This window comes from Protopterus annectens, chromosome 5.part1 (assembly GCF_019279795.1).
Source record: "Protopterus annectens isolate FY-2018-M chromosome 5.part1, PAN1.0, whole genome shotgun sequence".
In the NCBI taxonomy this organism is placed as follows: Eukaryota; Metazoa; Chordata; order Ceratodontiformes; family Protopteridae; genus Protopterus; species Protopterus annectens.
The window spans coordinates 417,395,116-417,408,857 of record NC_056736.1 but is presented as its reverse complement, the minus strand read 5'-3'; the positions used below and the strand labels follow the sequence as shown (position 1 = coordinate 417,408,857).

At 35.4% G+C, this 13,742-nt stretch overlaps 1 protein-coding gene across 1 annotated transcript in view; it reads left to right on the top strand.

Moving 5' to 3' along the window:
* Positions 1-13,029: 13,029 nt before the first annotated feature.
* Positions 13,030-13,742, top strand: part of LOC122803295 — a 347,178-nt gene continuing 346,465 nt past the window's right edge. The window contains exon 1 of the mRNA XM_044072866.1: positions 13,030-13,101. Coding sequence (XP_043928801.1) covers positions 13,087-13,101 — 15 coding nt within the window. The 5' untranslated portion in view covers positions 13,030-13,086. The remainder of the gene's footprint in view (positions 13,102-13,742) is intronic.

Below are 13,742 nucleotides of genomic sequence, written 5' to 3'. Positions count from 1 at the left end.
CCTTGCTTTAATTGTGTGGTAAGACCCTGATGAATATTGTTCTTTAAAGCATTTTGTCAACCCTTTATTAATCCTGGACTCTAATGTAAATGACTGTAGTAGACTGGTTGATGATCTGAAAAAAGTGTGTAAGTTTGAATTTTTGCTGCATATGTAAATGCAATCTTCTTTTACTCATGAGCTTTCAACTTGCGTTGACTGTGCATTTTGACAACTTGTGTTATTTAAAAGTGCAGATGTAACTGCCTTGAATGTTTTGCCTGTGTAATATGTTCATTTACCTCAGTAGAATAGCCTGCTCTAGTCTTATCAATAGCAGTATTCTGTGTTGCATAGGATTATTATGATTGCATCAAATCAATGAATAAATACGTAAGGTCCAAAATCCACAATGCTACTCAGAGTTTATTTTCTGATCTGTTTAAAAGTGTTATGAAAATTCCATCTCAGGATATTGGAAAATAAATACAAATGTTAAAGTCAGAAGCGCAGCAGTTAGCCAATTAAGTCACTTTTTATTTTATTTATGTCATTTATTTTATTTGATATTTGTCGACTGGAATGTCCGACTGAGCCAGAGCCCTTTTTTCAGCAGAGGCCCGGGAAAATATAGTGCGGAATACACTTAGTAACTATATATATATATATATATATTGCTGTTAATTGACAATGTTGGCAAACTATTTACAGGATTAAAAAAAAAAAGTATATATATATATATATATATATATATATATATATATATATATATTTGGGTCTACTTTGATTCACTGAAAATTAATTTCACTGAATTACAGTTCACCCTCAAAAAATCATTAAAAGCTCAAATCACTGAAAACTCATTTCACTGAATCACATTTCACTGAATGTAAGTACAGTTGAGCAAATAAAATGTATGTCTAGTACTTACATTCAGTGAAATGTGATTCAGTGAAATGAGTTTTCAGTGATTTGAGCTTTCAATGATTTTTTGAGGGTGAATTGTAATTCAGTGAAATTAATTTTCAATGAATCAAAGTAGACCCATAAATATATATATATATATATATATATACATATATATATAGATATATATATATATATATATATATATATATATATATATATATATAAGAAATACCTCACAAAGAAGATTACTGGCCTCAAACAGATGCCCTATGCAGACCGTCTCAAAAAACTACAGCTTTGCTCCATCGCATATCACCTACTCAGGGGCGATCTCTGCCTAACATACAAAGCTATGTCAAACCCAGAGCTGCTAGACATGCTCCACTTAAAGAAATCCCAATCCCTCCGAGCTACATGCTCTAGGGACCTAAATCTTGTTACCACAATACACAGAACATGCTGGAGGGATAGATTCCTGTCCCAGAGACTTCCCATACTCTGGAACAGACTACCTATCTATATCAAACAGAGCTCCTCATTAGCACTCTTCAAGAAAAATCTTGATGATTGGATGGGAGATGGGAAATTCACCCCGGGGATCACTTCTGTGGCTCTGCTCGACAGGGGCACAGGAAAATAATTTTCTTGGGTGGCGAAAGCCAGGGTACATTTTTTGGCTAGGCTTGTATGGGCCCTAGGGCCGATAGCCTAGTACCTACCTATGAACCTATATGCCCTTTTCCCCACTGTAGTATGATCCTGGAGTTAGTATATATAGTTGGGGGGCATAGCCCCACCTACTTAGCTTTTATATTTATGAATCTCATTTCACTAAAAGCTAACAATATAAAACCAAAAGTAGGTGGGGAGGCTACACACACCACACTCCCCAATATGGGGGGCTGTGAAATCATACCCACCCTAACTATATATACTAACTTCAGGATCACACTACAGTGGGGAAAAGGGCATATGCATTTTATTTGCCCAACAGTACGAAATATGATTCAGTGAAATTAGTTTGCAGTGATTTGAGCTTTCAGCGATTTGGTGTGAGTGTTTTGAAATTCAGTGAAATGAGTTTTCAGTGAATCAAAGTAGACCCATATATATATATATATATATATATATATATATATATATATATATATATATATATATATATCTAAAACATGAAGAAAGAGAAGGTAGAGATAAACAACTCTGGGAAAGTCCATAGGAAAGGAGAAGAAATTAAGTGAGAAGGTGGGGGCAGTAGAAACAAGAGGAGAATGTGTGAGAGAGCAAGAAGATGAAGATCAATTAGAGGTAGAAGGAAAGGGAGTAGTAGAGAGGTATAGTTAGATGGGTGAGACAGTGTGGGATTTAGGGGTGTTATTAGGGGAGGAAGTTCAAGGAGGGTTTTTAAAGTGACATATCATGGTTATTAAGAAGGTATTCTTTGAGAGCATTTTTTTTTAATTCTTTTGTGTGAATAATTTTACTGATGGCTAAAGGAAGCTTGTTCCAGGATAGGGCAGGAGAGTAGCTATGTACATTTTGGCCTATTGATCTTTTAAGCTCATATATAACTAGGTGTTGTTGGTCAGAGCTCCTGAAGTTTCTGGCTGGAGTGTAGAGAGAGATGAGTGAGGATATGTCAGGGCAGGAAGAGGGCCTATAGAGGATGGAATGAATGATGAGTAGTTAAGAGGATGGTAGTTGGTGTGGGAACTCTAGCCAATTTAAGGCCTTGAGTAAATGACAGTGATGAGAGTTGGAGGTCTGGTTCACTGCAAATCTGGCTACTTTGCTGCAGGTGACTTCGAGTTTAGCCAGTAGACTGTTCTGTAAGTTGGTTAAGATTTGTGAGCTGTAGAAGAGGTCGGGTCGAAGGTAGGCATGGGCAAGAGAGATGCAAGATTCCTTTGTAAGGAACTTTTTATTTCTGAGTAGTAAACCAAGTTTTTGGTGGGTTTTCTTTATACAGTCATGGACATGGAGGCTGAATTTGAGTTAATTATCTATGAATGCCCCCAGAAGCTTAGTGTGAGTTTCAACATTAATGACCATGTTTTTCTTGTCCTACTTCACATGGCTGTCCCACAGTAATTTATAAAAAAATCACGTGGCTGCCCCACAGTAATTTATAAAAAAAAATATCCAGATCTTGTTAATGACTACACTGTTGAATAGTGAATTAATCTGTGACTTATAGAATTCAGATCACTTTTATAATAATTATCCAGTTCAATTGTGTGATCTTTCTCCCAGATAATTTTATTTTAACAAAGTAATCCTGCAAAAAATGTTGCATGCTGTTTACTAAAGGCTGCGTTCTGAGACAATGTCATATCCACATAACATCAATAGCACATCAATCACCTGGTCATTTTTTTGCCTTAGATATGTATAGCAAACTGATTCTCTAAATAAGTAATTATCTTATTGGATACTCTGAAACAGTGACCTCGCTAGAGCAACATTTACCTACCGTTTTCCAGAGTATATGAACTGCAGTAATGACAACAACTCAGCAACAAAAGTTTCAGTAAACTTGTGCAGTTTCATAAAATGTTCATGGAGTATATTACTCAAAGTGTGCTTACAGATAGTTGTAAGAGTATCATAACTGAGTATGCAGCTAAACACATAATAGCCACAATCAAAATCTATTGGTAGTATAACTGAATATGTAACTTAACTCATGTTAGCTGTAATTGACATTTACTTTCTAGATTATCCTTAATTTTAAGAGGGACTGGTAAGGTGTAATCCACATACAGCATTCTACTAATACTCTAATTTCTCCATAGTTTTAAGCTGAGATTTTCATAGGTATGCACTAGGCTAATGGTCCTGGGGCCTTTATAAGCCTAGCCATAGGATTACCCTGGCAAAGTGCCACCCGACCTTAGTTCCCAGTGATTCTGTCGAGTAAAGCCACTGGTGTTATCCCCCGGGGTGAATTTTATAGGAAATAATCAGCCCTTCCAAGTTTTAAACCCAGGACCCCGCACACTATACACAAAGCGAATTACCACTAAGCCATGTGAGACGTGCACAGTTATTTATTTCACCATTATATTTTTAACTGGAAATGTATAACTTCATATAAGTAGACAAAATCCCACCACATGTAAGTAGAGTTATGCAGTAGTCAGTTACTAACTGTACTTGTTAGTCCCTTTCAGCAAGCTGATGCACAGCCAGTCTGCTATTACAAACCCCTGCCGTAGGACTCAGAAAGGCCTACAGTGATATGGAAGCTTTAACTCAGAAGGTTTCCATGTCATGGTTAGCCTTATCAACTCACTGACTGATATCTCACTATGTTTTCTCCTGACAAGGACAATAGCTCAGACAGTGGGCTTGCTAGAAAAGCTGAATGCTAATGCAGCAGTTTAGAGAAGTGGGCAAAGTCTATTAGCTATTTGCTCTTACCCAGAAATAGCAACACTTCCCAGTTAACTCATCAATCAATTCATAGATCAGCTTTTCTGATTTTTTTTCAGAATAGCAAAAAGTGAATGTCATCTTTTTAACACCATTCACCCTTGCATTCCTATTGGAATAGTCATGGTTCAGGTAATTATAGCATGTCATGGATGTGTGATTCTAAAACCTAAAGGATGTAAAATCAAAATATGAGACTAAATCAGCAATGTGCATGTTTTCTTTTGCATGAAAAGATGTGACAACAGCAAAAATTTCCCTGTGCAGTGTTTAATAACGTATACAATGTGTAAATGAAGTTTGTAATGGCAGTCCGCTAGTAAATATAACAATTATACAAAATATGTAAAATGTATAGCAGATATGCACAGAAATTGTAATTATCTGCCCCGTGATTAGAAGATATATGACTTTTCCTTGAATAGAATGCTAAAGCTATAAAAAAGTGTGACTAGAAACTTCTGTAAAGGAGAGAGACAGTCACCAATATGAAAATAATGTGATAGACAGGTGAAAGTGAAACTCTGCTTAATTCCATTTGTGTCATCAACAGGTGAAAGTGAAACTCTGCTTAATTCCATTTGTGACATCGACAGGTGAAAGTGAAACTCTGTTTAATTCCATTCGTGTTATCGACAGGTGAAAGTGAAACTCTGCTTAATTCCATTCGTGTTATCGACAGGTGAAAGTGAAACTCTGCTTAATTCCATTTGTGCTTTCTCTATGTGACAGCCATAACCATCCATCCTCATCTCCTTTTTGCCATTTTGCACATGAGGTCAGGGGGTCACTTCAACAGTGACAGTTATCTTAAGCTAAGGTTTACACCATGTGGTTAGCCCTGCCGCAGTTGTTCATCCATATCACTCACTTGCACCTACAGCCATTTTAGAGTGCCCATCCACCAGCTGCATGCCTGTGGAATGTGGCAGGAAACTGGAACACCCAGAGGAAACCAATGCAACAGCAGGGAAGACATGTAGACTCCACACACAAAGCACCCCAGCCAAGCATCAAACCAGAGATCCTGTTACTGTGAGGTGACAATACTAACTGCTGCATCACCGCAAAGCCATATAGCTAAATGAAAATAAAAAGGCTTTCGGCTTTTCCTGGTTAGGGGCCCCACAGCGGAATTCTGGTCCACTCATGATTGGCAGTGGATTTTTACGCTGCCAAGTTGCCGGCCCGATGCCCAACCTTCAACGAAGGTACGCCCATTCACATTTGCACCTACCTGCATGTCTTTAACGTCACTTGACCACAGGGAGGACATGCAGACTCCAAACAGAAAGTGCTCCAGCCGAGAATCGAACAGGAGAACCTCTTGCTGTGAGATGACAATGCTAACCGCTGCACCACTGCGGCTTAGCTACATGAAAATACAGTTGAAAAAAAAACTACATTTTTGCTTATGGTGTACAGACCTGTGAATTTGTTTCGGTATTTGTGTCTCCAGACATGATGATTTCTGTAATTTAGAGATCAGTATGTATCTTAGTTAAGAAGTTTTAGTTGTAGACCAATATATTCCTTTCTTGAAATCTATTTGTACAAAGTAATGATTTTTTGTTTTCTCTGTATACATTTGATTTCTCTGTATTTTTAACTGTTAACTTGTTTACTTAACATTCTTTCTGAAGTAAAGCATTTTGTTAACATTTAAAAAAGCTATGGCTGGTCATTTGTTTACTTATTCATTGAGAAAGAGATATGTATTGCTGAATGTTGACACACTGCTGGCATTAACATGTAATTGGCAAGGCTGCTCTGCTGCAGACTGTCATTGGTATTTATAGTTATTTGGCATATTACCTAGGTGGAACAGTAACTGGGAATTTCCCAGTCAGGTAGTCTGGGGTGGTGCTGTTTGTTATCGTGGGCCAGGATAGATGGCTATAGTTTTGTAAAATATTACCAACCAGCCTTCCCTGGACATTAATGTGCGTGTGTGTGTCTGTGTGTGTGTGTGTGTGTGTGTGTGTGTGTGTGTGTGTGTGTGTGTGTGTGTGTGTGTGTGTGTGTGTGTGTGTGTGTGTGTGTGTGTGTGTGTGCGCGTGTGTGTGTGTGTGTGTGTGTGTGTGTGTGTGTGTGTGTGTGTGTGTGTGTGTGTAAAACAGCTTTTTCAAAGCACATATAGTTACTGTAGGCAAGTGAACACTGGAAGCTACTAAAGTAAAGAGAGTGGTGAGAAAGAGGTCTGTGAAGCTAGGCCCGGGACTCTACTTAGTCAGGTGCTGAGTGGAGAACCTATTCTTGTGTGTTGATGGTGTAGACCAATACTCAGGACACTAACACATATTGCACGCATGCTCTTGAAGCCATGTTGCATTTCTCAGTTGGTTATTTATATTTCTGTGCCTTTTTCATACTTACAAGAGAGCTCATACCCCTGGTGTGCATCAGATTTAAGATTCTTGATTGCAGTAAGCTCATGTATGGATAGTAAAACAGATCCAGTACTGGAACCCTTGTCCAGAGGTCTTTTTATATTTTTTCACAGCCATGGTAGGCGCGGAATGCAAACCCTCACCTAGTTTCCATTTATTTAATATGCATTTCCTTTCCTTTCATTCTTACGAACAAATCTGTGCAAACTCCTGTAGTATGGCTTCCTACAGTATCATGCAAAGGCTTTGGTCTGCTTTAATGAAAAGCAAACCAAAAAGACACACAAGGTAGATCCAGTGCAAGGCTCAAACCAAATGTCAAAACGCACAAAACGAGCCAGCACAAAGGTTAAGGCAAGCAGAAAACTACTTTTATTGTGGCATATTAGAAGAACAAAGAAACTGCAAATCGGTTTCGGCCAATGTAATGGCCTTCTTCAGTGCAGAAAGAAGAAGTTAGAATGATACATACTAGTGTTCCTTATATACTAAGGAATTTAAAGGGATATGTAACCAAAAAAAATGTTTATATGAACAATTCATAAAAACAGAAAATAGTGACAAAAATCTAAATAAAGACTATAATAAAATATGTAATATTACATTGATATTGATCACATTTAATCCCCAGTGAAATTGGGAAAATAAGCTCAGTTCAAACCCTGAAATACAACAATACATATATATGTATGAATATATAATATCAGCATACTGCTTTATCCACATTCATTTAGCCCAGGTTTGAACAAAGCACCCAATTTTGTGATCCATAATGCTTCCATGTTATTGAGCTTTTCATGCCAGCCTGCCTTGGTCATCCTCGGCAGCTGAATCTTATCAATGATGGTAAATTGAAATTGGGCGGTTTGGTGAATCAAAGTATGCTTATATAAGGCATTGGTTAGTTTTTTAGTTCTGATAGCAATGAGATGCTCACTAATGCGAAATCTTAGTGGGCGGGAGGTTTGGCCAACATAAAATGAAGTACATGTACAGGTGGCCAAATATACCACCCAATCAGAACTACAATTACCAAAAATCCTAATGTTGAATTAGTGAGCATCTCAGTGCTATCAGAACTAAAAAAAAATTAACCAATGCCTTATATAAGCATACTTTGATTCACCAAACTGCCCAATTTCAATTTACCATCATTGATAAGATTCAGCTGCCGAGGATGACCAAGGCAGGCTGGTATGAAAAGCTCAATAACATGGAAGCATTATGGATCACAAAATTGGGTGCTTTGTTCAAACCTGGGCTAAATGAATGTGGATAAAGCAGTATGCTGATATTATATATTCATACATATATATGTATTGTTGTATTTCAGGGTTTGAACTGAGCTTATTTTCCCAATTTCACTGGGGATTAAATGTGATCAATATCAATGTAATATTACATATTTTATTATAGTCTTTATTTAGAATTTTGTCATTATTTTCTGTTTTTATGAATTGTTCATATAAACATTTTTTTTGGTTACATATCCCTTTAAATTCCTTAGTATATAAGGAACACTAGTATGTATCATTCTAACTTCTTTCTGCACTGAAGAAGGCCATTACATTGGCCGAAACTGGTTTGCAGTTTCTTTGTTCTTCTAATATGCCACAATAAAAGTAGTTTTCTGCTTGCCTTAACCTTTGTGCTGGCTCGTTTTGTGCGCTTTAATGAAAAGTCAAACTCAAAAAAAAAAAAAAAAAAAAAAAAAACAGCTGAAGGCAGAGTACATCACAATCATCAGAAATTCTCTGAGGTTGGGAATTCATAGCCACTGGGGGCCTAAAAGAGGAAATATATGCAATTCAGGAGTTAGCCATTTCACTGAGAGTGTTAAAGGAGCAGTGAACTGAGGAATTGTGGGTAAAAGCAAAGCAAGATCTCAGTATAAGGGCAGATTAGTCAGAATGAAATGAGTTTAAAGTCTATATTCTAGATGCACGTTTAATGTATCTTGAGCAAATGTCTTCAGTTCTGTCTATATTTCACATCTCTCTTTCAGTATTAAAATAGCAGATATGAAATGTATAGCTTTTACCATTTTTATGAAAGTTTATAATTTAATTTATAACTATTCATCACCATATCAGTTTTTTTAATGAAGATCAAGATGCTATAATGCAGCTCTTTCAAAATGTCTTTGTATCTGAACTGCCTTTCTTTTTTTTTCAATAATTTTTATTTTTATTTTTACATTAATAAATGTCACAAATAAAAACCATCTTACAACATGACCGTGTGCATATATATACATATATATACACATACATACATATACATACATGTATATATATATATATATATATACACATATATATATATATATATATATATATATATATATATATATACATACATATACATACACACACATACATATGTTATACATTGATGTCAAATACCACAGGATATAGGTCGTACAATATATCTATTTACACTATGTACATAGATGCTTTCATTGTTAATTCCACAGTTATATAGACAGTATATACATTCGTAATATCCAAGTTATTATTTAATATCTGAACTTATATGTGTTCTTTGGTTCCATTATAGTGTATTTCTAAGTTGCTGTGTGATGAATTATGCCAATATGATATTAAAGGTTTGTTCCCAAATTTCTCTGGATTTCATGTTTTTGTTTCTTTTATCTATCACTATTTTATGAGCTAAAAGATGTTGTATAGCTACTTGTTTAAAACCCTCCCAAGAGATATTTATCGTATCTAGCCATTTAAAAGCTATATACAGTTTCATTAGTAGAAAAATTGTTAAAAGTGTATTTGCTTGTTTTCTTGGGATGTTGGGTGGGAGAATGTGTAACAGAGTGAATTCCCAAGTTAATGTTGATGTTTGATAACCCGTTTTTTGTAATTGTACCTTGAGAGAGTTCCAGAGTTTATAGACACATTTACAGCTCCAAAATACATGGATTAAGTCAGCTATCTGGCCCTTACAGTGTGGGCAGAAAGGTGATTTTGATGTGTTAAATTTGTGTAGGATTGCAGGTGTAAAATAAGCATTATTATTGATCATGAGCTGAGTGTATGCTAACTTTTGAGGGTAAAATCTTCAGTGTTAGATTGATTGCCTGGCTTATTTGCTGATCATCTATGGATGGTTTAATTTTTCTCCAGTAGTTAGAGAAGAGGAGGTCCTTCTGGTATCTGATTTCATTTATCATTTTATATGAATTGGTAATAGTTTTCTTTGTTGTGATAATAGTTTTCCAAAGCCTGCTACAAGTTTCTATGTCACTATTGGTCATAGTAACATTTTGGAGATAACTGGAACACAGTTCTTTGATTTGTCTTAGGATTATTATGTGTGATTTAGGGAGGTTTAAGTTGGTCCTCATTTCTTGTGTTGAACAGTTACGGTAGGGATAGATATCTTGGATTGTTTTATCTTTCAGTCTGGGAAAAGGGACTAAGTCCAGCATCTTATTGTTTATTTTTAAATTTGGGTTTTTATGAAGGGGTTGCAGTATTGTCATGGCATGTCTAAGGTTCAAGAATTGAAAGAGTTTTTGTGCTAGGTTGATAGAATGTTTTAAGGTCTCTATAATGTTATAAGTTTGTATTTCTTTCTGCTTCAGGAATGGAAGTGCTTTGGGATTGAAACCTAGAGCTTTAATATATCTATAAAATATTGTCGCCCAGAGAGGAGACCAATTTTCCATTGACGGGTTATGTTCAGCTATTCTCAATATTCTGTAAGTGTTAATGATCGAGTAGTACATTTTAAAATCTGGTAGATTTAATCCTCCTTTGCTTTTGGGGAGTGTTAATTTTGGATAGAAGATTCTGTTTTTTTTTGGGTTCCCAAATACATTTTGCTAGGAAGGTATGAATTTGTTTGAAGAATTTATTATGTATTGTTGTCTGTGATGTCATGAATATATACATTAGTCTAGGTAAAATGTTCATTTTTATTATTGATACTTTGGCCAAGAATGGTAGTTTTAGGTTGTTCCATCTTTTGCAGTCTTGCATTATATTTTGCCATTTAAGGTTTACATTGTGTTGGTAGAAGTCTTTGTTACTCTGGAAAAAGGTTATTCCCAGGTATTTAGTTTCTTCTTTTATTTTTATTGTGTTTAACAATGGTATTAGTGAGATGTGTTTGGGTGTTTTTAGGGAGAAAATATTAGTTTTATTAAGGTTTAGTTTGTAGTTAGACATAGTCGAGAAATGTTCAATTGCAGCTATTATTTTGTTTATATCTGAATTTGGTGTAGTGCAGTATATGTTCAGATCATCTGCAAATGCAGTGAGGTATATTTTGAAGTATTTTTTTTTTCTTTACTTTCTGTTTTAGGCAATAAGTTATTTGTTCATATACACACTAATGTCATGCTTTAAATATTAGTTTCTGAAAAAAGCATTGCTACAAGGTACAGAATATTATGGGATACATATCTCTGAGCCAATACAATAACTCTGACTACTTTCTATTTAAGTAACGTTGGATGCTACAAAAAGAACACAGTCGTCAAAGGTAATGATAATGGAAACAAAAAGAACACAGTCGTCAAAGGTAATGATAATGGAAACAAAAAGAACACAGTCGTCAAAGGTAATGATAATGGAAACAAAAAGAACACAGTCGTCAAAGGTAATGATAATGGAAACAAAAAGAACACAGTCGTCAAAGGTAATGATAATGGAAACAAAAAGAACACAGTCGTCAAAGGTAATGATAATGGAAACAAAAAGAACACAGTCATCAAAGGTAATGATAATGGAAACAAAAAGAACACAGTCGTCAAAGGTAATGATAATGGAAACACCCATTTCATTATATGTTTGCAGTTCCCAGTTTGCCATAACAGACTGCAGACCCAGAATTGAAAACAGTCATCAGTCAAGAGGCAGAGATATTAGTTCTTGATGTGGACTGTATGTTACTGGTTCAAAGCAGCAGAATGGACAGAAAAAAAGATACTCACGTAGTTACTTTTGGGACCAGATGATGCCAGAATATATTGTCCAAGCAGAAGAATTCTGAGGAATAGCTCAGCTGCTAATGTTCCGTAAAGCTAAACACTGCCTTGTACAAATACACACTCCCCTAAATAATTGCTTACATGCGTCTTGTTTGAGTGTTTATCACAGTGTGACAAATTAGACTGGTTCACAATTCTGTTTCTGCAGTGTGAGATTACAGTTCTGATGTGACACATTTGTACCACGTGAACTGCATATCTATATATATATATATATATATATATATATATATATATATATATATATATATATATATATATATATATATATATATATGTATATATGTGTGTGTGTGTATGTGTGTGAGCTCTCACCTTCACTAACACCTTTAATAATAACTTGCTGTCTGAGTAAATTAATCGATACACTGAAGATCCCTTGTGGGTTTTACCCAGGCAATAAGGTTGCTAATAACACCATTGTGCTGCACAGACGTCTCTGTTAGCACTGCAAAATTGTACAGTGTGTAGGTAGTGCAACTATGCAATTTACAATAGTGAACACAAGTTGTTTATAATGGGAACCTGCAATAGTGCCATATACTTCATAGTGTATGCCATGTTGTTTGATTTCTGTACCTGTTCTTAGTGGACCATATATGTTTTAGCTTTAGACATATGGTACATAGTCCCTAAAATGTATATCCTGCTTTACTATTCAGTTGTGCATACTGTACACTTTCACATGGCATAGCTCACTAAAGCAGTGCTCAACAAAGCAATCCATAAAGCTTCTGGAAGATCACACATCTTATGCAGCCTATTTCTTTCTAAAGTACATTGACAGGTGAGCACTTATAGCATCGACTCAGTTGTATATATTTTCTAATGGAAACTAGGACGTATTTTTAAAACTGAACATGATTACACATCATAAAACCTATCTTCTGAGAATAATAATGTGTGAAAATGCTTGCATGTCAAGACCAGTTATTAACTTAGCTTTGTAATATTAATATACTGAAATCAAAATCTAATGTTCCAAACTTGAAATAGACCTCTAAAACATGTCTGTAATAATATATAGTGCTACAGCAGTAATATTTCCTTCCCTAAAATGTATGGCTAACAAATGTACAACCTGTGATCAGGTATGTTTTTGGTGATGACCTGAAGTAAATCATCTCTTTGACACTATTAACAGATGACTCACAGCATATTTTGGCATCTAGATTCATACTTACAATGCCTTGCAAATGTGGAAGGTAATCATATCAGTAAGAGGAAGGAAGTAGCACATTGTAAAGTTAGACACTGGGAAGTCATAATATGAAGTCTATTAAAGGAATAGCAGAAACAGAAAAGGAAACATTCACAACAGTGTGCAGAGATCATACATCCTAAAGAGCTACCAACAGGACCATGGAACAAAGCAAGGTATGATGAATTTCTGTATTTTTGTAGTAAACAGAATAAACTAAACTGCATTTTCTTTCCAAACCAGTGTTGACTGTCCAGTCTTTCAGTAAAATGTTATTAAATTACTTTTGTATATTGTGTACTATAAATCAGACACTGTTAAAGTTTAATTCACCTTCAATGAAGTAATAAGGCAATAGAAAAATCTTTCTCAGCCCAGACTTCAATTTGCCTTCTAGTAAATAAACAGCATCAACGTGCATTCATAGAATACCTCTCAACCTCTTAGTAAATAAATCTGGACAAAGGCAAATATAATGAGGGGACAAGGCGCAAAAATAAGGACAAATTTTAAATATTGCTCTTATCAATTTAGAAAGTTGCTAGAATAATAGGCTTTGCATTGGCATGCATTTTCTGAACATATGAAGTCTGCAACTCAGATGTCTGTCATTATTTAATGACTTCGTTCCTCAATGATTTTCCAAAAAACACACATTTTTATGAGGAGTAGGCCAAAATTATCAGGCAAAAATTTGGATATTCTGTGAAAATCTGGCCAGTTGAGAAATATGCTTCACAGAGCTTTAGAAAAGGAATTTGGCACCCGGGTGTTGTCCCATTTTGCACTACTACATTCTCCAGGCTTCCAGCAGTAT